We start from the raw sequence: 27,900 nt of genomic DNA on the forward strand, positions 1-27,900 counted from the left end.
AGATCAGGATTACTGGTAGTAGAGAAGAGCAGAAAAGAGAATGGATGGGAAAAGTAATGGCATTGGTAAGATGGAAACAATGAAGTTGGTTATGGTGGGACAATAAGAATACACGGTGCCGGTATGAAGAACCTAAATTCCTACAATTTATTTTACAGGATATTCGGAAAAGGATAATGGAGTCTTTACTGTTGAAGTGTTTCCGACAGTTGAAAACAACACTATGAAGGGCAAATGTAAAGTATAATTCTATATATCATCTATTATCTATATATCTCGCTATCTAGCATTATTTATAGATTATGTCATACTTACAATGTATTAGTACATAGACTAAATCTGTATACTAGGTGTTTCACCATACTTTATATACAAGTCATACCGGCTTTATTTGAAGACATTGCTTTCTATATCACAATGTATTATATATACATGTTGCTATATACAGTATTTGAGGTGCAGATTGCTACATATATATGTTTATTTACAGGGATAAAGTCAAATCCGTCTATAGTCCCTGGTAGATCAGTAGTATATACCAATAGTGGAATTCCCTCAAGGGAAAAAGGAGAGAAGATGGCACTTTCGGAGCATAGTAAGGGCGCTCTCATGACTGCAGATATAATCAAGTGGAAACATTTCCAAAAAGAAACCAAAAGAAGAAAATAAAAGAAAAATGTATTTAAAAAACATGTGTTTCGCCTGTATCCAGCCTTCATCAGGTGTCGATCCCTTGAAGAAGGCTGGATGAAGCCGAAACGCTTTGTGTTTTAAATACATTTTTCTTTTATTTTATTCTTTTGGTATCTTTTTGGTAATTTTTCCATTTGATTACATTTGCTATTGTGGGAGCACCCTTTACCTGGTATCTCAACCCAGGTCAGTAGCATAGCAATTATTATGTACATAATAGTACCCTTTTCCCATGGTACAATCAGTTGTTATACTTCTAATGACCAGAAGCCTTGTAATTGTGGCTGACTAGAATGAATGATGCAGGACAGTTAGATTGTGCTCTTGTATTGCATTATGAGTCCTTGGGGGATCGATGGGATCTTGTAAACCTTATTAGTTTAGAGTGGATTCTTGAAACCTATACCCCACTCATTACTGCCTCTACATTTGATCAATGGGAGGAGATTTTACATGCATAAATAATGAAGTATTTTATTATGTAGTTTATGATTATTTTTTTCTAGTTGAATCCTGTTTTGGGAGAAAGAGGTCTTTAGTATTCAGAATCGCTCTCCTTGCCTTAATCTTGCTGATCGTGATACTCCTGATAATCTTGATATGTGCATTCAGTAAGTATAAGACACATTAGGAGAATATTTTATCATGTGTGGATGGTACTATGGAAAGAGAGAATGCACAACTGCTATACTCTATATTCCAAAGGGATGAGGAACATTCGTTCTCATGATCAAGGGGGCCCAGTGGTGGTACCCCCAGGAATCAGACTTTTCACCTATCCTGTGCATATGTGAGGATTGCATATCTTGCAAGACCCCTCTTGGGACAACTCTATAGCTACTGTACATGAAGGGGGTAGCTATATACAGTTATATGAAAAAGTTTGGCACCCCTATTAATCTTAAGCTTAATGTTTTATAAAAATTGGTGTTTTTGCAACAGCTATTTCAGTTTGATATATGTAATAACTGTTGGACACAGTAATGTTTCTGCCTTGAAATGAGGTTTATTGTACTAACAGAAAATGTGCAATCTGCATTCAAACAAAATTTGACAGGTGCATAAGTATGGGCACCTCACCAGAAAAGTGACATTAATATTTAGTAGATCCTCCTTTTGCAAAAATAACAGCCTCTAGTCGCTTCCTGTAGCTTTTAATGATTTCCTGGATCCTGGATGAAGGTATTTTTGACCATTCCTCTTTACAAAACAATTCCAGTTCAGTTAAGTTTGATGGTCGCCGAGCATGGAAAGCCCTCTTCAAATGATCCCACAGATGTTCAATGATATTCAGGTCTGGGGACTGGGATGGCCATTCCAGAACATTGTAATTGTTCCTCTGCATGAATGCCTGAGTAGATTTGAGCGGTGTTTTGGATCACTGTCTTGCTGAAAGATCCATCCCCTGCGTAACTTCAACTTTGTCACTGATTCTTGAACATTATTGTCAAGAATCTGCTGATACTGAGTGGAATCCATGCGTCCCTCAACTTTAACAAGATTCCCGGTGCCGGCATTGGCCACACAGCCCCAAAGCATGATGGAACCTCCACCAAATTTTACTGTGGGTAGCAAGTGTTTTTCTTGGAATGCTGTGTTTTTTTGCCGCCATGCATAATGTCTTTTTATATGACCAAACAACTCAATCTTGGTTTCATCAGTCCACAGGACCTTCTTCCAAAAAGAAATTGGCTTCTCCAAATGTGCTTTTGCATACCTCAGCCGACTCTGTTTGTGGCGTGCTTGCAGAAACGGCTTCTTTCGCATCACTCTCCCATACAGCTTCTCCTTGTGCAAAGTGCGTTGTATAGTTGACCGATGCACAGTGACACCATCTGCAGCAAGTTGTTGCTGCAGCTCTCTGGAGGTGGTCTGAGGATTGTCCTTGACTGATCTCACCATTCTTCTTCTCTGCCTTTCTGATGTTTTTCTTGGCCTGCCACTTCTGGCCTTAACAATAACTGTCCCTGTGTTCTTCCATTTCCTTACTATGTTCCTCACAGTGGAAACTGACAGGTTAAATCTCTGAGACAGCTTTTGGTATCCTTCCCCTGAACAACTATGTTGAATAATCTTTGTTTTCAGATCATTTGACAGTTGTTTTGAGGAGCCCATGATGCCACTCTTCAGAGGAGATTCAAACAGGAGAACAACTTGCAAGTGGCCACTTTAAGTAGCTTTTCTCATGATTGCATACACCTGGCTATGAAGTTCAAAGCTCAATGAGGTTACAAAACCAAAAAAAGTGCTTTAGTAAGTCAGTAAAAAGTAGGTAGGAGTATTTAAAACAAGAAAATGATAAGGGTGCCCATACTTATGCACCTGTCAAATTTTGTTTGAATGCAGATTGCACATTTTCTGTTAGTACAATAAACCTCATTTCAAGGCAGAAACATTACTGTGTCCAACAGTTATTACATATATCAAGCTGAAATAGCTGTTGCAAAAACACCAATTTTTATAAAACATTAAGCTTAAGATTAATAGGGATGCCCAAACTTTTTCATATAACTGTATTAGAACGTTGTAACTGAAAAAAATAGTTCAAATCCCTGTTAAATTACTCAACAGCTTAGATTTTTTTAAATAAAACGTAACCCCTTTCTGACGTGTGACCTAATAGTACGTCATGGTGACCTGGGCCGATTGGACCAATGATGTACTATTAGGTCATATGGCGATTGCGCCCGCATACAAGCGGTGCGGGGCGATCGGCGCCGGGTGTCAGCTGACAGTCACAGCTGACACCCAGTCCTATGTGCTGGGAGCGGTCCCGCACCGCTCCCGGCACATTAACCCCCTCAATGCTGTGATCAAAGTCGATTGCAGCATTGTGGTGGCAAGGCGAGGTGATCGGGATACTCGCCTCTCCTGCCGGCCTCCGGCGCTGTCTGCCGCGGCTTCCCGGATGTTGCCATGACGACCCGATGTCGTCATGACAACATCCGGGTCACCAGACAGCAGTAAGATATTTTGGTCATGCGCAGTGCATGACCAAAATATCTTCTGTATCTGCAGCGCTGACAGCCTGCATAGCACAGGGATGGTGCTCCATCCCTATGCTATGCAGGCGATCAGAATAAAAAAAGTGAAAGTCCCATAGTGGGACAAAGTATAAAAGTTAAAAAACTGTCAGAAAGTGAAAAAAAATAATAAAATGTAAAAATATTTAAAAAAAAATAAAAAAAATAATCCACCAAAAATAAAAATATAATGTACCCATCAATAAATAATATTATGGAAAAAAATAAATAAATAAAAATAAAAGTACACATATTTGGTATCGCCGCGTCCAGAACTACCTGACCTATAAAACTGTCCTACTAGTTAACCTCTTTAGTGAACACGGTAAAAAAAAAAAAAAAAAAACGAAGCAAAAAACAATGCTTTATTATCATACCGCCAAACAAAAAATGGAATAACACACGATCAAAAAGACGAATATAAATAAAAATGGTACCACTGAAAATGTCATCTTGTCCCATACAGCTCCATGAACCGAAAAATAAAAAAGTTATAGCTCTCAGAATAAAGCGATGCAAAAAAATAATTTTTTCTATAAAATAGCTTTTATTGTGTAAAAGCGCCAAAACATAGAAAAACAATATAAATGTGGTACCGCTGTAAACGTACTGACCCGACGAATAAAGGTACCTTATCAATTTTACCACACGCAGAACAGCATAAAAAAAAAACATAAAAACAATTCGGGAATTGCTGGTTTTTGTTTATTCTGCCTCCCAAAAATCGGAATAGAAAGCGATCAAAAAATGTCAAGTGCCTGAAAATGGTACTAATAAAAACGTCAACTCGTCCAGCAAAAAACAAGCCATCACATGACTCTGTCGGCCAAAATATGGAAAAATTATAGCTCTCAAAATATGGAGATGCAAAAACTAGATTTGACAAAAAAATGCATGTTTTAGTGTGTGACAGCTGTCAATCATTAAAAACCCGATATGATTCTGGTATCGCTGTAATCGCACTGACCCAAAGAATAAATTTGTCTAATCACTTATACTGCACGAGGAACGGCGTAAAAAACAAACTCTAGAGTTAGGGTTGTGTTAGGGTTCGGGTTAGGGTTAGGCTAGGGTTAGGGTTGGGCTAGGGTTGGGCTAGGGTAAGGGTTGGACTAGGGTTAGGGTTGGGTTAGGGTTAGGGTTGGGGTTGGGGTTGGGGTTAGGGTTGGGGTTAAGGTAGGGCTAGGGTTGGGCTAGGGTTGGGCTAGGGTTGAGCTAGGGTTGGGGTTGGGGTTTGGCTAGGGTTAAGTTTGGGGTTGTATTAGGGTTGGGGTTAGGGTTGGGAATTTTTTCAAAAGTAAAAAATAAAGATGACGATATGGTGACTAGTGTTGAGCGCAAGTGCTCGCTACTTGAGTTTGCATCGGGTGCTCGGGTATGCACTGAGTATCGCGGGTGCTCGAGTGACATGCTCGAGTCTCCGCCCCATATGCTTCATGGCCAAAAAAACCTTGCGGGGATTGCCTGCCATGCACGAGCGATTCCCGCATGGTTTTTTTTGGGTGTCTAATAACGATGAAACATGCGAGCGGGGACTCGAGCATGTTACTCGAGCACTCGCGATACATGGTGCATACCCGAGTACCCGATGCAAACTCAAATAGCGAGCACTTGCACTCAAGACTAATGACAACTTATTCAATATGATGACCTAATGTTATCAAATTCTGTGTCGTACCTCTGGGTTCAAAATGTTCATTATACCCCTTGATAAAATCCTTGAGGGGTGTAGTTTCCAAAATGGGGTCACTTGTGGGGGGTTTCCACTATTTAGGCACATCAGGGGCTCTCCAAACACGATATGGCGTCCGCTCTCAATTCCAGCCAATTTTGCTTTCAAAATGTCACACTGTGCTCCTTCCCTTCTGAACTCTGCCGTGCGCTCAAACACTGTATTTTCCCCACATATGGGGTATTGGCGTACTTAGGAGAAATTGCACAACAGTTTTTGGGGTCCATTTTCTCCTCTTACCCTTGTGAAAACAAAAAAATTGGGGCTAAAACATAATTTTTGTGGAAAAAGTTTGATTTTTTTTATTTTCACCGCTCCATGTTATAAACTTCTGTAAAGCACTTGGGGGTTCAGGGTGCTTACCGCACATCTAGATAAGTTCCCTGAGGGGTCTAGTTTCCAAAATGGTGTCACTTGTGGGGGTTTTCCACTGTTTAGGCACATCAGGGGCACATCCGCTAATTACTCAAGCAAATTTTACATTCAAAAAGTCAAATGGCGCTCCTTCTCTTCTGAGCCCTGCCGTGTGCTCAAACAGTGGTTTTCCCCCACATATGGGGTATCAGTGTACTCAGGAGGAATTGCACAACAAATTGCATGGTGCAATTTCTCCTGTTACCCTCATGAAAATGCAAAATTGGAGGCTGAAAAATATTTTTGTTGCAAAAATGTGAAAATTTTATTTTTACGGCTCAATGTTGTAAACTTCTGTGAAGCACCTGGGGGTTCAAGGTGCTCATCACACAACTAGATAAGTTCCCTGAGGGGTCTAGTTCCCAAAATTGTGTCACTTGTGGGGGGTTTCCACTGTTTAGGACCATCCAGGGGCTCTTCAAACGCAACATGGCGTCTGCTAATTATTCAAACAAATTTTACATTCAAAAAGTCAAATGGCGCTCCTTCCCTTCCGAACCCTGCCGTGTACCCAAACAGTGGTTTTCCCCACATATGGCGCATCTGCTTACTCAGGAGAAATTGCACAACAAACTGATGGTGCAATTTCTCCTGTTACCCTTATGAAAATGCAAGATTGGGGGCTGAAAAACATTTTTGTGGGAAAAATGTGAAAATTTTATTTTTACGGCCAAATGTTCTAAACTTCTGTGAAGCACCTGGGGGTTCAAGGTGCTCATCACACAACTAGATAAGTTCCCTGAGGGGTCTAGTTTCCAAAATGGTGTCACTTGTGGGGGGTTTCCACTGTTTAGGCACATCAGGGGCTCTCCAAACGCAACATGGCGTCTGCTAATTATTCAAGCAAATTTTACAATCAAAAAGTCAAATGGTGCTCCTTCCCTTCCGAACCCTACCGTGCGCCAAAACAGTGTTTTTTTCCCCACGTATGTGGTTTCTGCGTGCTCAGGGGAAATAGCACAACAAATTTTGGGGTCCAGTTTTTCCTGCTGCCCCTGCGAAAATAAAAAAAATCGTGTCTAAAGTAACATTTTTGTGAAAAAAGTTAAATGTTAATTTTTTTCTTCCACATTCCAAAAATTCCTGTGAAGCACCTGAAGGGTTAATAAAGTTCTTGAATGTGGTTTTGAGCACCTTGAGGGGTGCAGTTTTTAGAATGGTGTCACTTTTGGGTATTTTCTGTCATAAAGGCCCCTCAAAGTGACTTCAAATGTGATGTGGTCCCTAAAAAAATGGTTTTGTAAATTTTGTTGGAAAAATGAGAAATCGCTGGTCAACTTTTAACCCTTATAGCTCCCTAATAAAAAAAAAAATTTGGTTCAAAAATTGTGCTGATGTAAAGTAGGCATGTGGGAAATGTTATTTATTAACTATTTTGTGTGACATCTCTCTGATTTAAGGGCATAAAAATTAAAATTTTGAAAATTTCTAAATTTTCAAAATTTTCGCCAAATTTCCATTTTTTTCACAAATAAACGCAAGTGATATTGAAGAAATTTTACCACAATCATAAAGTACAATATGTCTTGAAAAAAACAATATCAGAATCAGCGGGATCCATTGAAGCGTTCCAGAGTAATTACCTCAAAGTGACAGTGGTCAGAATTGTAAAAATTGGCCCGGTCATTAACGTGCAAACCACCCTCGGGGTTAAAGAAGTTTCTTAACACAATATTAAGCTAGCCTTAGGCAGTGGACCATCAGGAGGTTCCTGAACATTGGTGATGGTATCTGCTAATGTCAATGGCCATCTTAAGATTCAAGAACAGCTTTTATCCCATTATGTCCAATGATGTTGATCAACTGTTTATTCTGTTTCTGCAGATTCATCTATTGGTAGACAACTGAAAATAATGAATGAGCAAGGTAACTCCCTGATGTCCGGTAAATCAGTATATATCCAAGTAGGGAAGGGAAACCTAGATACAGCTCTACTCCACCTTATTTCTCACCACCTTCAAGAATACTTGAATGTGGCTTACAAAATTCATAATATTTAGATAATATTTAGATAAATATCATTATGGAATTAATTGAAATGTGGCATTGAATTTTTCTATATGACATTAATACCTACAGTTTCAGAATTCCAAAAGCATGGTGTGGAGGAGCTGGACAACCTGAAGACCAAAGTGACAGAACTGAGTGATTCAATGGGTAAGCAAATAACTAGAAGGTTCACTTGGGTGCCAGCAGAGGTGCCACAGGAATTTCTGCCTTGGCCGGAGCATTTAGATGATATGCTAAGGCAGTAAGTTGAAATTTTTGTCCCGAAGGAAAGTCTAGCTACTAATCTAGTATGAGGTTCCATGATTTGAGCATGTAAGGAGGCCAGAGTTTCCCCTAGCCAATATGACATTTGTACAACATTTCCGTGCCACTTTCCATCATGTCACCTATATTAGTGCCTCTAAGGTAGGTACACTAATGTTGAAAGCCTAAGGCGGTACTGTGACTCAGTGGTTAGCACTAGTGATGAGCTGGTAAACTCATTACTAGATCGAGTATCATTGGTGCTCGAATGAATTCGTGATTGAATGGCCACATTGCGTCATCGGGTCTTATATAAGAGCTGGTGACGCGATGCTCGGCACATTGTGCTCAGGAAACAGTTCAGGGAGAGTTGTTTTAGAAGGGAGAGCTTATTTTAGAGCAGACATATAGGTAGGCTTTAATATTGCTATTGCAGTACTGTATACCAATGTTGCACCGTTAAAAGAAAAGTCATTTTCAAGGCTACATATTTTCCTTTCTCTAGTAAAACCGCTGTTGCCTGCATTCAGTGGAGGAATAGTTTTGGATTAAAGGCAGAGTTTAATATTACTATTGCAGTACTTGTATAACAATGCTGCACCAAAAAAACAGTCCTTTTTAGGGCTGCATATTTTCCTTTCACTAGTAAAACCGCTGTTGCCTGCATTCAGTGGAGGGATAGTTTCAGATTACAGGAAGGGTGTAATATTGCTATTGCAGTACTGGTATACCGCTGCATTAACAGTAAAAGAACAGCCCTTTTCAGGGCTATATATTTTCCTTTCTCTAGTAAAACTGCTGTTGCCTGCTTTCAGTGGAGGGATAGTTTTGGATTACAGGCATAAAGGCAGGGTTTAACCCCTTTACGACATAGGGCGTATTAGTACGTATCTGTGCCCTGGGCCTTATGGACCAGATACGTATTAATACGCCCTGGCGATTTCGCCCGCACACAGGCTGTGCGGGCGCGATCGCCGCCGGGTGTCAGCTGATTGTCACAGCTGACACCCCGGGCTATGTGCAGGGAGCGGTCCCGCACCGCTCCCGGCACATCAACCCCCGCAATGCTACGATCGAAGTCGATCGCAGCCGATCGCAGCATTGCGGTGGCTAAGGGGAGGTGATCGGTGTACTCACCTCCTCTTCCGGCCTCCAGTGCAGTCTGCCGCGGCTTCCTGGGTTTTGCCATGATGACCCGATGTCGTCATGACAACATCCGGGTCACCAGACAGCAGGAAGATTTTTTGGACATGCGCAGTGCATTTCCAAACTATCTTCTCCCTGTCCAGCGTTGACAGCCTGCATAGCACAGGGATGGTGCTCCATTCCTGTGCCATGCAGGCGATCAGATAAAAAAAAGTGAAAGTCCCATAGTGGGACAAAGTAAAAAAGTAAAAAAACTGTCATAAAGTGGAAAAAAAAAAAAAAATATTTAAAAAATATTTAAAAAAAATAAAAAAAATAATCCACCAAAAAAAAAAAAAATCTAATGTAACCATCAATAAATATTATTATGAAGAAAAAATAAATAAATAAAAGTACACATATTTGGTATCGCCGCGTCCGGAACGACCTGACCTATAAAACTGTCCCACTAGTTAACCCCTTCAGTGAACACGGTAAAAAATAAAAATAAAAAACGAAGCAAAAAACAATGCTTTATCACCATACTGCCAAACAAAAAATGGAATAACACGTGATCAAAAAGACGAATATAAATAAAAATGGTACCACTGAAAACATCAAAAAAGATAACGATATGGCAACTAGTGTTGAGCGCAAGTGCTCACTACTTGAGTTTGCATCGGGTGCTCGGGTATGCATTGAGTATCGTTGGTATTTGAGTGACATGCTCGAGTCTCCGCCCCATATGCTTCGCGGCCAAAAAAACTTTGCTGGGATTGCCTGCCATGTACGAGCGATCCCCGCATGTTTTTTTTTGGGTGTCTAATAACCGTGAAACATGTGGGGCAGGGACTCGAGCATGTCACTCGAGCACACGCAGTACATGGTGCATACCTGAGTACCCGATGCAAACTCATGTAGCGAGCACTTGCGCTCAAGACTAATGACAACTTATTCAATATGATGACCTAATGTTCACTATACCCCTTGATAAAATCCTTGAGGGGTCTAGTTTATAAAATGGGGTCATTTGTGGGGGGTTTCCACTATTTAGGCACATCAGGGGCTCTCCAAACGCAATATGGTGTCCGCTAACAAATTGAATGGAAAATCGGCTCAAATTGTTAGCGGACACCATGTTGCGTTTGGAGAGCCCCTGTGTGCCTAAACATTGGAGCTCCCCCACAAGTGACCCCATTTTGGAAACTAGACCCCCCAAGGCACCTATCTAGATGCATAGTGAGCATTTGGAATCCCCCGGTGCTTCACAAATTGATTCGTAAAAATGAAAAAGTGGAAAAAAAATACATTTTCATTTTTACGGATTAATTTGTGAAGCACCTGGGGGTTCAAAGTGCACCTTTAAAAGAACAGTCCTTTTTAGGGCTACATATTATCCTTTCTCTACTAAAACTACTGTTGCTGGCATTCAGTGAAAGAATAGTTTTGGATTACAGGTATAAAGGCATGGTTTAATATTGCTATTACAGTACTTGTATATCGCTGCTGCCTCATTAAAAGAAAAGTTATTTTCAAGGCTACATATTTTCCTTTCTCTAGTAAAACTGCTGCTGCCTTCATTCAGCGGCGGGATAGTTTTGTATTAGAGGCATAAAGGCAGGGTTTAATATTGCTATTGCAGTACTTGTATACCAATGCTGCACCTTTAAAAGGACAGTCCTTTTTAGGGCTACATACTATCCTTTCTCTAGTAAAATTACTGTTGCCTGCATTCAGTGAAAGAATAGTTTTGGATTACAGGCAGGGTTTAATATTGCTACTGCAGTACTTGTATCTTACTGCTGCAAATATTATATACCTAATTAAAAAAGCGCAAGGTCTGCGGTAAGGGATGTGGACATGCTACTGATGAAGCACACAAAGGCAGAGGCCATGGGCTAGGTGAAACTATGCCTGCTGCGGGAGCACAACAAACACACTCATCCACAATACCTAGCTTCCTGTCCCACTTTGCATGGGGACGCGGGACACTACTCTTGAAGCCAGAACAGTGTAACAGATGGTCGGTTGGATGGCTGATAATGCTTTTAGTATGTTTCCCAGCACCACTCTGTCTTCTACATGCTCCAGTCTCACTAGCCAAGAGTCTGGACCACAAAATCCTCACCGTGATTCTCCTTCCTTCCACCATTGTGAGTCCCAGGAGACAAATGATACCACACTCGGACACTCCGAGGAGATCTTTACATTTCCATTTATTGATTCTAGATTCTAGTGGCGAACGGCAATTTGTGTCTCAACAAGTAGATGATGATGAGACACAGTTAACAACAATGTAGATGACTTGGCACTCAGATATTGAATGTAGTAAACGATTTTTATTTAGTGCAAACAATCCAAATAAATAAACGTTTTGGTTGTATTGACCTTCATCAATAATATCCATGTTACTGATGAAGGTTAATACCACCGAAATGTTTATTTATTTGGATTGTCTACACTAAATAAAAATCATTTACTGCCTTCACTATCTGAGTGCCAAGTCTTCTACATTATATTGCATGGAATAAGATCCTACTTGTGCATCATCTACAGGAGTGCCGAGTTCTGCTATTCTACAGTTACCGCAAGTGATGTTGTTAGTCAACAAGTCAGGAGGACCAGAGTGCGGAAGTGGAAGACAAAGTGGTCGACGATGAAGTCATTGACCCAATCTGGGAATGTGCCATGCAGAGCGAGGACAGCAGCGCAGAGGGAGAGGGATTCACAGCACAGCACAGCACAGGCAGGAAGAGGCAGTGGGGTGGCCAGAGGGGAAAAGCAGCAACTGTTCCTCAAAGCACTCACACGTGACAAGTTCCCAAGCCAAGGGTTAGGTGTTCCTCAGTTTGGCACTTTTTAAAAAAAGTGTGGACAATAAAAGAATGGTCATTTTCAAGCTGTGCCACACCAAGATCAGCAGGGGCCTTACTACTACCAGCCTGACCACCACCAGCATGCACAGGCACATGTCATCAAAGGATGTGATTTGGTGGGCTGAACGTCTGGGTCCACAATCAGTGTCATCGGGTGTCCTCCTCCCCTGTGCTATGTGCTTGCCATTCCCATGTCCAGGACCCAGGCGTGGATGCCTCCCGCCCTGCACCTGTCGTTGCACATTCGAAAGCACCATCAGAAACCATGTCCAATTCTTTGTCCCAGTGCAGCGTTCAGCTGTCCCTACCACAGGCCTTGGAATGCAAGCATAAATATCCAGCCACCCACCCACAGGCCCAAACACTAAACAGGCACATTTGCAGACTGCTTGCCCTGGAAATGTTGCCGTTTAGGCTTGTTGATACTGAGACTTTCCGCAACCTCATGGTGGCAGCCGTCCCTCGATACTCGGTCCCCAGCCACTACTAATTTTACCGGTATGCCATTTCTTGCACCAGCAGGTGGCCCATAAAATCACCCGTGCCGTCACCAACACAATTAATAGGTAGGTCCACTTAACGGCCGACACGCTACATTTCCCTGGTGGCACACTGGGTGAACCATGTGGAGGCCGGGACCAAGTTGACCCCTGGGACACCACATGTGCTACCGACACCGAGGATTGCGGGTGCTAGTTCCATCAGGGTTTCTTACATCTTCTACACCAATTCCTGCACCCCCTCCTCCTCATGCTCCATCTCCGAATTGTCATCTCCATATCAGTTGCAAGCTGGAATCTCTGCAGCACTGCCTCAGTAAAGCGGCAACAGTCTCTCCTGATACTAACTTGTTTAGATGACAAACAGCTGTAATGCAGCGGCTTGCGGCATTACTGTAATGGTCCAGGGTGTGTTTTGGCTGACCATGTACCTCCCCCTCAGGTGACTGATCACATGACTGTGACATCAGCACAGGTCCTGTGCACACAGAAGGTCTGATCACATGACTGTGACATCAGCACAGGTCCTGTGTGCATTGGAAGATATATAACCCTGGTAGATTTGAGACATGGTGTGAAAGGCGTGAGGCCTGTTCCCGTGCGTGGGACACCATTAGCCTGGAGAGGCTTAGTGAGGCCTAGAGAGGCCTGGTGAAGCCTGGTGAAGCCTGAAAGGCAGAGGCTGGATGTTAGGTGAGAAAACATACCAGTAGCCTTGGAGGGCCAGAGACTTGGAAGGCAAGAGTCCTAGAAGGCAGAGGCTGGATGTTAGGTGAGAAAACATACCAGTAGCCTTTGAAGGAACGAGGGCTGGAGACCCCCATCTGGGAAGCCGTAAAGCCACAGTGGTGGCAGAACAAATCTGACTGAAGCAGCTAAAACCAGACAAAGGTAAAACACTGCATTATATGGACGTTGATATAAGTGACTTTGCTGAAGGTTGTAACTGGAGCCAAGTGGGCCTGTCTGCCACTTGAAAGGCTCCTGGACATTATATGTGTATGTCGGCGAGCCACTGAGTTGGACTCGGTGATAAGCAGTAGTGAAGTGTAATAAACTGCTGGATTGTGAAATACTGGAAAACGTGGCTGGTGTGCTTTAATTGACCCGTTGCAGCGAGTGTCCCCCCGCACAATGACTTGCGCTGCCTTACAAAGCACACAGTTGCACAGTTGTGGAAAGGTATAACAGACCAGAGAGATCTGTGTCTCTCACCACTAAACCTACAATCAGGCATGGTCATGTGTAATAATGGCCATAACCTGGTGGCGGCTCTGAAGTTGGCAAGCACACCCACATACCATGCCTGACCCACATGCTCAACTAAGTGGTTCAGTGTTTCCTGAAAACCTACTCACATTTGCCTGAACTGCTTGTGAAAGTACGCCACATGTGCACCCATTTCCACAAGTCAGCTACAGCTGCTGCCAGTCTGGCAGTGCTGCAACAGTGCTTCAACAGCGCTGCAGCAGCGCTTGGAAATGCCTGCTCACTGACTGGTGTGCGATGTGACCATGTGCTGGAACTCCACATTACACATGTTGGCAAGGCTTTTGTGGGCAGTAGTTGAATACCAGCTACAATGTACCGAGTGGGCATGGATGTCTGACATCTGTGAGGTTATACAAAACTTTGAGGATCAACCAAATGGTGAGCGGCGATGATGCCATAATCAGCGCAACCTTCCTGCTTCTGTGTCTATTCAAACGCTCACTGCTCACAATTAAAGAGGAAGCTTTGCATGTGGTCCAGGTGGAGATGGGGGAATAAAGTAAACATGGTGATACTACCCAGCCCAGTCTCATCTCATCTTCTCAGCGCGAATTGGGTGATAATGAAGAGGTGGAGGAGGAGGAACAGGAGATGGCTGCCTGTGCTACCCACACCAGCTTGGATGGGTTGAAGAGGAGAGAGGAGTAGGAGATGGAAAGTCATCCTCCTAGTGAGGACAGGGAAGTCTTGCCTGTTGGGAGTCATGGCTGACTTTATGTCCTGCTACCAATTCGTGACCCTTGTGTTATACGCATTTTGGCCAACAGTGATTACTGGTTGTTCATTCTTCTCGACCCACGCTACAAGGAGAACTTTCCATCTCTCCTTTCTGCAGCAGAGAGAGGGCTAGTAAAATGGTGCAATACTAGAAATCACTAGTTAAACAATTAGTACAAAAATTCCTATCTGACAACTATGGCGACAATCAAGGAGGAGAGACGAGGGAGACACACGCCAGGTTCAACAGAGGCAGGGAAACACTATCAAAGATGTGGGATAGTTTCATTACACTCTCCCAGGCCACAGGTCCTCATGCACGGCGTTGTCTGGGAAGGAGGGAAAAGTTTCGGAAGAAGTGAAGGAGCACCTAGCCGACTGTACCTGTGTCCTCTGTGACTCCTCTGTGCCATATAACTATTGGGTATCCAAGCTGGAGACATGGCATGAACTGTTCCCCTATGCCTTGGAGGTCCTGGCCTACCCTGCCGCTAGTGTTTTGTCAGAGAGGATATTTAGTGCTGCTGGGGGCATAATAACTGATAGGCGTATCCCCCTGCGAACTGAAAATGCTGACAGGCTGACATAAAGCCAATTCAAATGTTCCTTTTTTTTCTTGCGTATTCCCATGCACCCCTTCCTACCCCAAAAAGAGTACACGGTTCATGGTTTCTTCTTTTTCTTTTTCTCCTCCATTATATCCACAGGATCATCAGGCAGCCCTCACTCATCTCAAACTCTTTATAGGGTCACCATGCGGCCCGCACTCAAAATCTTTAGATGGTCATCAGGTGGCCCTCACTCAAAATCATTAGAGGGTTATCAGGCAGCCCTCACTCAAAATCTTTAGAGGATCATCAGGCGGCCCTCGCTCTTAAGTTTTCCAGGGTGTGTATGATGCTATCCTTCATAATTTTTACAGGATGTGTATGAGGCCTACCTCTACACTTTTCTTACATATATATATATATATATATATATATATATATATATATATATATGTGTAAACCCCCAGGGGTAAATGTTTTTCAGCTCTTGCACTTAGTGCATAGGCTTTACCAGTCTAGGAGTCCCACTCCTTAAAAATGAGAAAAAATGTTTTCTGAGGACCTCCTCTACGTGTCTTCCAGGATGTATTGGAGTCCCTCCTTCTAAATTTTGGCAGCCCTTTCACTTAGTGCACATAGTTTATGAGTCTAGGTGTCCCACTACCTAACAATTTCAACAGAATGTGTATGAGGCCCTCCTTTATGTCTAATACAGGGTGTATTGGAGTTCCTCTTCCTTCTAATTTTTGGCAGTTCTTGCATTGTCCGCATAGGCTTTGTGAGTTTCAGAGACTCTCCTTCATAAATTAAACAGGATGTGTCTAACCATGTCGCACACACAACATGCCTAGATAAGGTAGTAAAACTTTAAAATTACATTTACCGGTGACTACCAGTGGGTGCAGTTTTATTTCCTCCTCTACTATGTCATCTACTGTAGCCATGGGCAACGGGGAAAGGTGAGAGATGGCCCGGCTATTAAGAAGTGGTGGAGGCAGATTTTTTTTCTCTTTTTAATTTGGCCTTGCATACAAGTCATTATACAGGAAAGAAAGTTTCCTGATATTTTTTTTCCTGTAAAATCCATTTTATCTTCGGTTTTGTATATTTTATTGTCAGTTTGTAAAAGTGGAGTAATACTCTGACAAAATTGTTCCCAAGAGCAGCCTGGGAGTCAGAGATGAGTCCAGGCATCTTCCTCGTGCTGTTCCCATTCCATTTGAGCGCTGTTTCCATCCCATTTCAGCGATTTTGCTTCCTTCTCAGCCCTCCTGTTAGGATCTGCCAGAAAAATGCTCGAGTTTCCTATTGACTTCCATTATTGTCGTTACTCGAGTCGAGCCCGACTGTGTGTCTGCCTGCTTGATTCGAGTGCTGAGCACTCAAGCATTTTTTGTGCTTGCTCATCACTAGTTAGCACTGTTGCTTTACAGTGCTGAGGTCCTGGGTTACAGTCCCACCAAGGACAACATCTGTAAGGAGTTTGTATGTTCTCCCCGTGTTTGTGTGGGTTTCGGGTTCTCCGGTTTCCTCCCACATTCCAAAGACATACTGATAGGAAATGTAGATTGTGAACCCCAATGGGGACAGTGATGATTAAGTCTGTAAAGTGCTGTGGAAATTAAAGGTGCTATATAAGTGAGTAAAATAAATAAATCTAGTAATCCCAATCTGAATACTCCTGTGTAACTCTTGGTCCTTCTATTTCTGTCTTCTTTACTATTTCTTTAAATAGGTAATATGTGCAAAATGTGTCCAGTTGGCTGGCGTACCATCGGTTCTTCATGTTATTATCTCTCAGAGGAACTGAGGACCTGGGATGGAGCTCGAGATGAATGCTACAAAGTTAACTCTTTTCTAGCCATTATAAAGGACAGAAATGAGTCGGTGAGTGACATTTGCAAGAAGCTGACATGTTACTTTATATTTATAGATTATCCTTTGCAATTGGATGTTCCAGCGGATCAAAAAAATCAATAATCTTTTAAAGAAACAGCGCCACTTTTGCCATCAAACTCTGTGAAGTATTTCCGTCTTGACCCAACAAACAATGGAATAAAATTTTTTTGACTCTTCTTCAGTGATGTAGCATGAAGAACCAGACAGGCTACAGCCCTGGGTGCAAAATTCTATGGGAGCAGTAAATTCCCCTTCCCTGCTCACCTCAAATGTCAAATGAGCCAAGACATTGGAGTGGTGCCCTGGCACAAAAATAACTAGGGCTAAGGTCAGAGTTGGCGCTATGGCAATAAAATATCTATATAAAAAATGTAATAAATAAATACTGCTCTCCTTCACCCACCTGTCCATTATATTTCCCTATAGTTCCGCCCATTCAAAACCTGTCCCTCACTCAGCCACCAATTTCTCCTTCCAAAAAGCCCCTTTGATTTGTTATTAAACAAAGTCCTCTGCTACTTTAACACCACTCAAGTTGCCTCCTTGTTCCATCTTTACTCTCCAAACTTTGTTACTATTAAACCCAACTCTTAGCAACTCCTTTTCTTCTAAACCTCCTCTTCAGCTTTAGATTCCCTTTCATTATCCATATGTTGCAAAGACCACCCATAAAAACTTAATTAAATACTGCACTCAAAGGCACTAAAAGGGTGAAGATGTATCTTTTCATAAACAGGTCTCAAATTCCATTATTTCAATCAAATTCCATTTTCTGGGGGATTTTTCTTGGGTTGTTAAGGTCTGAAGGGAAAGTAATTCCGCAGCAACTTCTAAGCCAAACGAAGAAGTTTTTTTAACTTGTGTTGATAAAACCTATGAAGCTGTTAACATTTTTTACGACCATACTTTTTTTAAGCTGTAAAAAGTGGACCTGGAGACTTATATTATTACATTGAAGAATTGTTGTACTGTCTTTGTTGGTAGTATTTGTGAAGTTCTACTGGGTGAGGTGCCATACTAATTTTACCACATTACTGTGTTCTGTGTGCACCATGGTACAAGAGATGTATTGCTTTAATCTTCACATATGAGACCTGTAAGTAATAACTACAAACTTGATGGATAATATTGATATTTGGTTGTAGGATTATTTGAATACATTGGTTAACAGAGACAGATATTACTGGATAGGACTAAAACGGGACCCAATCGATATACACATGGAAGTGGCTAGATGGATCAGAAGTGACCTTTACGTAAGTACAGCTACCATAGCTACCCACCTATGGATCAATCAACTTATAGCTATCTATTTTCATTTCTATTTCTATTTCTATTCTATTATTTTATTTTTATTTTTTATACATTTACTTATTTATTTTATTTATACACATTTACAACATTTTCTTTCTGTATTGATGTATGTTTATATTCAAATTTTTAGGATTGTCCATGCATTCTCTTTCATTTATCCAAGCGAGTTGCTCTATGTGGGGAATAATTTTAAATTTTTTTTTCAAGCATTCTTTGAAATATTTTTAAATGACTGCTTGGTTTGACTACTAATGTGTTAAGTTGAGTTCATACTGTAGGCAATTACGATTGGCCAGGGCTTAACATGCATACTCTGATTGGAAAAAAATATATACCGTATTTTTCGGAGTATAAGACGCACCGGACCATAAAACACACCCCAAATTTTGGGGTGGAAAATAGAAAAAAATATTTTTTATAAGATGTGGGTCTATCTTATAGTCTGAATAGGTACGGTATCTTACCTGGGGGGTGGTGGAGCGAGGGTCACAGGAGGCAGGGTCCCTCAGGAAACTGACAGCTGCAGCAGAAGAGGTGAGATATTGTGGAGCCTGTGCCTGGCTGGGGCACTTAGCCTGGCCTGTGGCTGATGCCGAGGCCTGTGGCTGATGCCGAGACCTTTGGCTGAGGCCGTGGCCTTAGGCTGAGGCCGAGGCCTCTGGCTAGGGCCTGTACCGGGCTGGGGCTGGTGCCGGGCTGTGAGCGGCATCGGGCGGCGAAGCAGAGCGGCCTGCGCAGGTTTCCGGTGTACGCAGCCATCTTCCTAGAGCGGTTATCTACAGGAAAAAGGCCGCTGGAGCTCCAGGTCTGCGCATGCGCCAGCTCAGCGGCCATTTTCCTGTAGATCACAGCTCTAGGAAGATGGCCGCGCACACTGGAAAGCTGCGCAGGCCGCTCTGCTTCGCTGCCCGACGCCGCTCATAGCCCGACACCGGCTAGGCACAGGTCGCGGCCCCAGCCGCTCTGCCTGACCTCTGCTGCCGCCGCCGATACCGCCACCATGTTCCTGAAGGAGGGAAGGCCCTGCGATCCGGCTTTACCACCACCACAGATAACGTTCAGACCAAAAGATTCACTCCCCATTTTCCTCCCAAATTTGGGGGGAAAAAAGTGCGTCTTATGGTCCGTAAAATACGGTAATAACATTTTTGGAAAAAAAACTGCCTATAATGATTGTTTTGTTTTATTAATTATTCATATTTTTCATTAATAATAATAATGCAGCACACACATCGCTTACATTTTAAACACATGCAGCAAACACACACACTGCAACATACACATTGCTCACATATCAGACATATGCAACATATTGCTCACTTATCAAACACATGGAACACACATCACTTACATATTAGACACATGCAACACACACACACTGCTCACATATCAGACACATGTAAAGCACATCACTCACATATCAGACACATGCAGTACACACAAACAGAGCTCACATATTAGACACATGCAACACACACACACTGCTCACATGTCAGACACATGTAGCATACACACTGCTCACATATCAGACACATGCAACATACACACTGCTCACATATCAGACACATGCAACGTACACACTGCTCACATATCAGACACATGCAATACACACACTGTTCACATATAAAAGAAATGCAACACACACAGTTCACATGTCAGGCACATGCAACACACACATGACTCGCCCCCTGGGCCGTGGGGTACCCGGAACCGGGCTTCAGTGCAATGTTGGGGGTAGTAGTGGCAACCCGATCCCGTGGCTCAGGGTGGTCAGACCAAATGCTGTGGCAGTCTATATTTAGAGCTATGAAATGTCCGACTACGCCACCCGTGGATTGCGGTCAGGGAGGACCGCCGCTGCAAGGCAGTCCTCTGAGGCTGACGGTGTGTGCAGCAGAGATAGTATAACTCCCCACGAGTGTAGCCTCAGAGCAGCGTGCAGGGATGCTGGGGGTGATGGTGCAGGAGCAGCATAAATCACACAGAGTCAGTGATGCAGTCCAGGGTCTTTTACTCACAGTTGTTATCCGAGTCACTTCTGCAGGGAATGCCTGCCCAAGCCGTGCTGCATCCACCAGGTGAGGAGTTCGGTCAACCCCCAGGCAATTCAGGAGTATGGCACAGGACCCCCTTCTGTCCTTTCTCTGGCCTCTCGTGCCCCACCAGTGACCACACTTCTGTCCAGCTGCCTCGGGCCTTCTCTTGGTGAAACCTGTCGCCAGTTTCCCTGACCCTATGTGGTGCCTTCCTAGTGGGTGTAGCAGGGGGTCGCACCAATAGATGATCACGACCTCCGGTCTTTGGCTGAGGGATGATTTACCTCCACCAACTTGGGAATCCCGTACCCTTATTCTGCCTGACCCTTCACCCGTTATCTCATGGGTTCTTAGGGTCCCTTCTGCCTTCTTGTCTCTGGAGCCTTTCTACTCCTCTTTCTCTCCACCTTTCTTCCTTTCTTCTCCTTCTCCTCTTCTCCCTTCTGGCTCCGGCCTGCACCCTAGGCCTGCCTCGTGGAGCTGAGCTCAGCCTGAGCCACAGCTCCCTGTCAGCCCTCTCTGGCTGAACTCCTTCTGTGACTGAACTACTCTCCTAAGATCGCCCCCACCTTTTATCTGCTTTACTGTGTCTGAGCTCAGGTGACCTGCAACCAATGAGCTCCTTCCTATGCTCCAGAAACCGTCCCCTTCTGCTCCTACATCACTGGGTTCTCTCCCCCCTCCCCAATCCAGCCAGGAACATGGTCAATTGTGCCTGCAATAAATGGGAGCACCTGCGAACTGTCCCCCGGAAATGAGGAGTGTGTGTATGCAGCTAACTGAGCCCTGGTCCATACTCCATCCTTACCTGGGAGTGGAATATCACACCTCTGGTTGAGGTGCAATACCCCTGTAGCAGTCGAACCCTCGGGGCGCTACATTCCCCCCCGGTAAACCACAGCACGTCCTCGGGCTGGAACAAAGCAAAAGACAATTGATTTACAAGACATGCAAAATTTTTAGAATGCATTCACATATAAGATCATAAACCATTTAACCCATCCCTTTATGGGAGGCACTTTTCTCTTTCAACGTTACTGGTACATTTTTCTCTTTCAACAAGTATTATAAGACTTTCTTCACACATATAAAACACCATAAAACTCTTTTAGCAGCATATAAACTTTTTCAGGTAAAACATTCTTTCAGTAGATTCTCTTCTTCACTGGCCACTGTGCAACTTGCGACCAGGTGTCCATTTTTTTTCAATAAGTGCAAAACTTCAGCAAACTTTCAAACATCAGGGACACTTTGTCCCGAGGTAGACGTTGCAGTCTTTTTTATAAAACCAGTAGGGGCTCTTTAAGAAGCGCAACTATTTACAGGGAATTGGCCGCTCCCAGTCCTCAGCCGGTTGGAAAGGGGAATGGCTGCTCTCAGTCCTCAGCCAGGTAGGGAAGAGGGATGGCTGCTCTCAGTCCTCAGCTAGGTAACAGTTCAATCAGGATCAACTTTATATCACACATCAACTTTATATCACACAAACAGTTCCTTTTACCCTGACGGGCAACTATGTACACAGGTACTCTGCCACTCACTAGTAGCGGTGTCCTCCGTAGGCGCCTTGCTCCTCATGGTGGTGATCTTCAGACCCTTCCGGGTCCTCTTGGTACTCGGGTTCTGAGTAGTACTGCTCCGCCTCTTCTACTACTCTGTGAACGTGGAGGGCGTACCACCCCTTCACGCCTCGGTGTCGGGTGTATATTACCCGATCTCCTGAGAACAACTCCCGCTTCGGGTGACCCACTGGCAGGTGACCCTCCACATCCCTCCTGTCAACATGGATGTCTGTGGCGGTAGCAGAGTCCCGAATGAACCCCCACCCTTTCTTCTGGTGGAACTTCACTACGGTCCCAGCTGTTTTAGGACCGCATGCTGCATGGGGGTTCCGGCGGGTGCGCGTCTTCTCCTCCGCGCTTCGGGCCTGCTGCTGCTCCCTCTTCCAGCGCCGTGCCCTCTCCTCCTCCGGACCTGCCAATTGAGCATACAGGTCCGCGCACAGGGGTGGCGGTTTCGAGACGGGGGCGCACGCGGTTGGGAGGCGCCTGGGGAGATCAGGCCTTGCGACTGGGCCTGGAGTGGGCCACTTCCGACCACGTCCGGGGTCAGAGGGCACGACGGGGGGTGTGGTTCAGCGACGGAGCTTGTGGCTTGCGGCCTAGGTGTTTGCGGCGGGAGCGTGGAAGCTGCAGTGGCTCCCAGGACTTCTGGCTCCGCGACGGGATCCAGCGGTAAGGCTACGGTTGTGTCAGGACCCGGGGCAGGGGCGTCCGCCTTACTTGCCCCTTCTGCAGCGTCGTCCTCAGCCTCCGGTCTCCTCTCTCAGTCCTCGGGGGCAGGCGCGCTGTCGGGTGCTGGCAGTGTCTCTTGCTGCCGGGCCGCAACCCGCCAGGCCATCTCCTCTTTCCACCCGGCGATGACGTCCCTCTGCGCTCGGACCATCCTCCGGTCCAGCTCCTCCAGCGCAGTCCGCAGGAACTCAGGGTCTTCTGCGGGGAGCTGAGCCATCAGCTCCGTGAGGCTGTATGGGGCCGCCTCGGCCTGCAGCAGGCCGCTTGCCAGGGTGCTGGAGTTGACGCTCCTCTCCATCTCCGAGTGTGGTCTGACGAAACTGATCCAAACCACACCCTGCCCCGCAGCTTTCTTCTCTTTCTGCCCCTGTTGGGGGTGGTCCTGGGGCAATCTGCTGACAATCACTCTCAGGGGCAGCCCCCCACCTTGATGGACATCTCTACAGCCGCACTCATGGCTGTTGGGGGCGGGCTCCTTCTTTGGCGCCATTCTGGGACCTGGCCCACGATGGGAGGTGGCTTCCTGTTGTCTTTTGGCGCGCACATTATGGCGTCCGTTCTTCTGGGGCGGGCGCCATTTTTAATACAGTGAAACAGTCTCTGTTCAGGCACGCAATACCCGTTTGTGGCTGGTTGGTCACAATCCTGCCGACTACGCCAAAGCTGACTCGCCCCCTGGGCCGTGGGGTATCCAGAACCGGGCTTCAGTGCAATGTTGGGGGTAGTAGTGGCAACCCGATCCCGTGGCTCAGGGTGGTCAGACCAAATGCTGTGGCAGTCTATATTTAGAGCTATGAAATGTCCGACTACGCCACCCGTGGATTGCGGTCAGGGAGGACCGCCGCTGCAAGGCAGTCCTCTGAGGCTGATGGTGTGTGCAGCAGAGATAGTATAACTCCCCACGAGAAGAGTGTAGCCTCAGAGCAGCGTGCAGGGATGCTGGGGGTGATGGTGCAGGCGCAGCATAAATCACACAGAGTCAGTGATGCAGTCCAGGGTCTTTTACTCACAGTTGTTATCAGAGTCACTTCTGCAGGGAATGACTGCCCAAGCCGTGCTACGTCCACCAGGTGAGGAGCTCGGTCAACCCCCAGGCAATTCAGGAGTATGGCACAGGACCCCCTTCTGTCCATTCTCTGGCCTCTCGTGCCCCACCAGTGACCACACTTCTGTCCAGCTGCCTCGGGCCTTCTCTTGGTGAAACCTGTCGCCGGTTTCCCTGAACCTATGTGGTGCCTTCCTAGTGGGTGTAGCAGGGGGTCGCACCAATAGATGATCACGACCTTCGGTCTTTGGCTGAGGGATGATTTACCTCCACCAACTTGGGAATCCGGTACCCTTATTCTGCCTGACCCTTCACCCGTTATCTCGTGGGTTCTTAGGGTCCCTTCTGCCTTCTTGTCTCTGGAGCCTTTCTACTCCTCTTTCTCTCCACCTTTCTTCCTTTCTTCTCCTTCTCCTCTTCTCCCTTCTGGCTCCGGCCTGCACCCTAGGCCTGCCTCGTGGAGCTGAGCTCAGCCTGAGCCACAGCTCCCTGTCAGCCCTCTCTGGCTGAACTCCTTCTCTGACTGAACTACTCTCTAAGATCACCCCCACCTTTTATCTGCTTTACTGTGTCTGAGCTCAGGTGACCTGCAACCAATGAGCTCCTTCCTATGCTCCAGAAACCGTCCCCTTCTGCTCCTACATTACTGGGTTCTTTCCCCTCTCCCCACTCCAGCCAGGGACATGGTCAATTGTGCCTGCAATAAATGGGAGCACCTGCGAACTGTCCCCCGGAAATGAGGAGTGTGTGTATGCAGCTAACTGAGCCCTGGCCCATACTCCATCCTTACCTGGGAATGGAATATCACACCTGTGGTTGAGGTGCAATACCCCTGTAGCAGCCGAACCCTCGGGGCGCTACACACACACTGCTCAAATAACAGACACATATAACACACATCACTCACATATCAGGCACATGCAACACTCACACACTGCACAAATATCAGACACATATTGTTAGGGCACACCAAATGGTGTGTTATGCTCTTAATTGTCTGCTGCCTAATTGGATGTAGGATATACGGCTGGAGAAATCACGACAGATGACAACTGTGTAGTGTCAAATGTGAGTTCTGTTTATTGAGCCTATCACAGAAGCTTATATAGGGGTTTCCAATATGTCAAATCATTGTGACTACACAAACATCACATGTTTCTAGTTTAAAGTGTGGTCAAGCTAACCTTATTGGTTTTGGTGCAGTCATCTTTATTAGCTTGTTATTGGTTTCGTGCTATTAAAATCTATTAGCAAATTACGGAACAATCAAATTAGCTGCCCACACAGGAAAATGCATATGGCCTTTGGACTAGGAGCGGTTCCTAAGAATGCGACAGTTTGGTAAAACATGTAAAAGTCAATTTGTATTTTGTATATCTACATATATGTATATGTATTAATATATATGATTTTATCAAATATATTCACATCCTTAACAATATAACACACACATACACAGTGCTCACATATCAGACACATGCAGCACACACACTGTTCACATATCAGACACATATAGCACACACTTCTCACATTTCAGACACATACAAAACACACACTGCTCACATATCAGACACACACAGAACCCACACACAGTTCACATGCATCCATGTGACTACATATATGTGATTTGCACATTTTCGGCCATGTACCAACAGACTCCTGTGCTTTTCCCAAATCTCTACTGTTGAGAGAAGCCGGGTGAGCCTGGTTGGCATGAATGCAGTCACATGGCCGCACACTAGTATCGGGAATACAAAGGAATCTTGACAGCGTGCACAGTGTGATTCCGCAGTCTGCACTGACAGAGTAAATGCAAACTTTTCTTCTTAGCCTGGACAACCCCTTTAAACTTACTTAAATGTCACTTCTCTAGGCTGCACATTGCATCGTCTTATGTAACTAGGTTATCAGCTGCTGATAACGAAGATGTTCTATGCGCACAGTACAATTATATAATTCTGTGTGCATAGGAGTTTAGTCTGCCTTTTTAAGCTGCCCATTAAATCAAAACTGATTGGCTTGCATGTAGCTGCTTGGCGGTCGTTTAACAGCTGTGGTTGGACAGCATAAATGGGCATGTTGTAATACTCCTCTGCTCTGACCCCTTTCAGAGGCTATTGGGGGAGGTGGACCCTTTCATGGTGCCTTCCATATGCGTTTTGTCCTAGCATGGTGAGGAACAAGATGGCATACAAGTGGAGAACATCCATCCCTCACCCGCCACAACAGCACCTGACCGTTTTTGCAATGAATGGGAACTAAATTCGTTCCTTCACTGCAGAATCTCCTGTCACTCAGAGCAGAGATACTGCAGTAGCCAATAAGCACTTTCCAGAAATCGCAGTCATTGCTTAATTGTGGCTCATGTCACAGTCTCTGCCAATGTAACAACCAATGAGTTCTATCCTCTGCAGTGAGGGAACAGGCTCATTAGTTACTGAAGAGTGCAGCAGCGGCGGCCCCAACGTTCTGGCATGCCATTAGCTATTTCTTGTCTATGCAAGCCCCAACTAGCAGCAGTGCAGGCCACAAGAGGCCAGTGGGCCTTGGAATGTGCATTCCTGCATTAGGTCTTGTCAGTGACTAGGAAAAGCTTGACTGTATGACATTGAGTGAGGCTTAGTCAGTGCCAAACGCACTGAAGAGCATAGAAAATGTAAAAGAAAAAGACTGGAGCCGGAGGGAGCAAGCAGAGGACATGGTTGGAAACTGTGATGGAGGTACACGTGAGAGACAAGGTGAATATAATTATTTTGTTTATTTTTTAACCCCTTCCTAGAGTCTTTTACTCCCAATTGCTGTACATTTAGTCTGCATTAAATACATTCGATGTGAATCGGATTTCCCAGCCGAATACCAGCAAAATTTAATTTTGACAGTTTTGATCAACTTTAGCCTAGAGCTTTCCGAAAGGTGCACATGTCGAAAAGATGTATCTAAGGCCAGGTTCACATTAAGTTTTGGCCACAATTTAGTGGCTCCGTCAGGACTTCCGTCTGAAGCGTTGACAAATGGATTTGAGCAAAACCCTCGACAATGCCATTTACTGTTATGAGGCAGACAGAGAGCAAAGCAGCTCCATCTGCCTCATAGTAAATGGCTCTGTCAGGGGGTTCAATGCTAATCCTTTTTTCAGCTCTTTAGATTGAAGTCCTAATGAAGCCACTAATGTATGGCACGAATGTTATGTGAATCCTGCCTTACATGGCTAAAATGCATGATAATTGTGGTGCAAAGCAAGAATTAGCACAAATAAAATCAATTTTTTGCCACATGTAGCTAAATAAATCATCCCCATTGTGCCCTCCAAAAGATAAAGAGCTGATTCAGTACTTTAAAGATTTAACTGATGCTAACACAAACAATTCCCCACCTCCAAAATGATTAAAAAACATAAAATGGGTCTGAGAGTGATTAAATGCCGTAGATAGCTGTCAACTGAGTCTATAAATGTGTTTTAAACACTGAAAACTTTGAGTTGTGGTGATTTGCTTTGTTTTATATATTTCCAGAAACTGGGGAGTGAATGAGCCCAACTTTTTGTTCGGGATAGAGCACTGTGGAGAAATCTATTCAGTGACAAGATCCTGGAATGATGTAAACTGTGATTTTCGACAGAATTATATCTGTGAAAAAAATATTTTTTGCTGATATTTATCCTACTATTGACCAAATATATTTCTAATTGCTACAGCTATATCATTATGTTGTTGTACACATGTAGCTGTACTTTAAGTGTAATCACAGAGCTGTTTAAGAGAAATATAACACTTATATTATTTTTGAAAAATTAAAGCCAGAAGAATATTGGTTTGTTATCTGTTTTTTTTCCTGATGGTTGTTTTTTTTTTTTGGTCAATATTTTGTACATGATCATGGGGGAGGCCATTTTGCATAAGTTTATCTTAACAGCATTAAAAAGTATGCTTTACAGTAATCACCTGAACAAAGAACAAAACATAATCATTAATGTTAAAGTGTGTGGGCATGCTCTTTGATCTATGCAGAGGTCATTGGGTAGGAAAGAGGAGGAGGTGACCTGAGATATCTCTTATTGTGAATGGTGGATTTTGCATGATCTAAACTATGATAATGAGATGAGAAATGAGATGAGTTCTAAAGAGATAAGTGTGACACTGAGCCACTTCTCACGTAAAAGCCG

At 44.3% G+C, this 27,900-nt stretch overlaps 1 protein-coding gene across 2 annotated transcripts; it reads left to right on the forward strand.

Moving 5' to 3' along the window:
* LOC141165304 (CD209 antigen-like protein C) lies at positions 1-27,533 on the forward strand. 2 transcript variants are annotated; one of them, XM_073650903.1, is made up of 8 exons: positions 1-65; positions 159-236; positions 1,200-1,304; positions 7,687-7,728; positions 7,942-8,019; positions 16,889-17,040; positions 18,198-18,308; positions 27,251-27,533. In XM_073650903.1, the coding sequence occupies exons 1-8, from the start codon at positions 41-43 to the stop codon at positions 27,266-27,268; spliced, it is 609 nt and encodes a 202-aa protein (XP_073507004.1). In that variant the 5' UTR covers positions 1-40; the 3' UTR covers positions 27,269-27,533. The 2 variants fall into 2 exon arrangements, with proteins under 2 accessions (XP_073507004.1, XP_073507005.1); XM_073650904.1 differs by lacking the exon at positions 1,200-1,304.
* The last annotated feature ends 367 nt before the right edge of the window (positions 27,534-27,900 follow it).

Source organism: Phyllobates terribilis, unplaced genomic scaffold (assembly GCF_046119375.1).
Source record: "Phyllobates terribilis strain yellow unplaced genomic scaffold, ASM4611937v1 Scaffold_11__3_contigs__length_659146591, whole genome shotgun sequence".
Taxonomy (NCBI): Eukaryota; Metazoa; Chordata; class Amphibia; order Anura; family Dendrobatidae; genus Phyllobates; species Phyllobates terribilis.

Bases quoted from the DNA above. Each gene is read 5' to 3' on its own strand.
- LOC141165304 (XM_073650903.1), top strand. From the start codon at position 41: ATGGATGGGAAAAGTAATGGCATTG. The intron at 1,305-7,686 runs GTAAGTATAAGA...CTGTTTCTGCAG, and splicing joins AATCTTGATATGTGCATTCA to ATTCATCTATTGGTAGACAA. The intron at 8,020-16,888 runs GTAAGCAAATAA...TTCTTTAAATAG, and splicing joins AGAACTGAGTGATTCAATGG to GTAATATGTGCAAAATGTGT.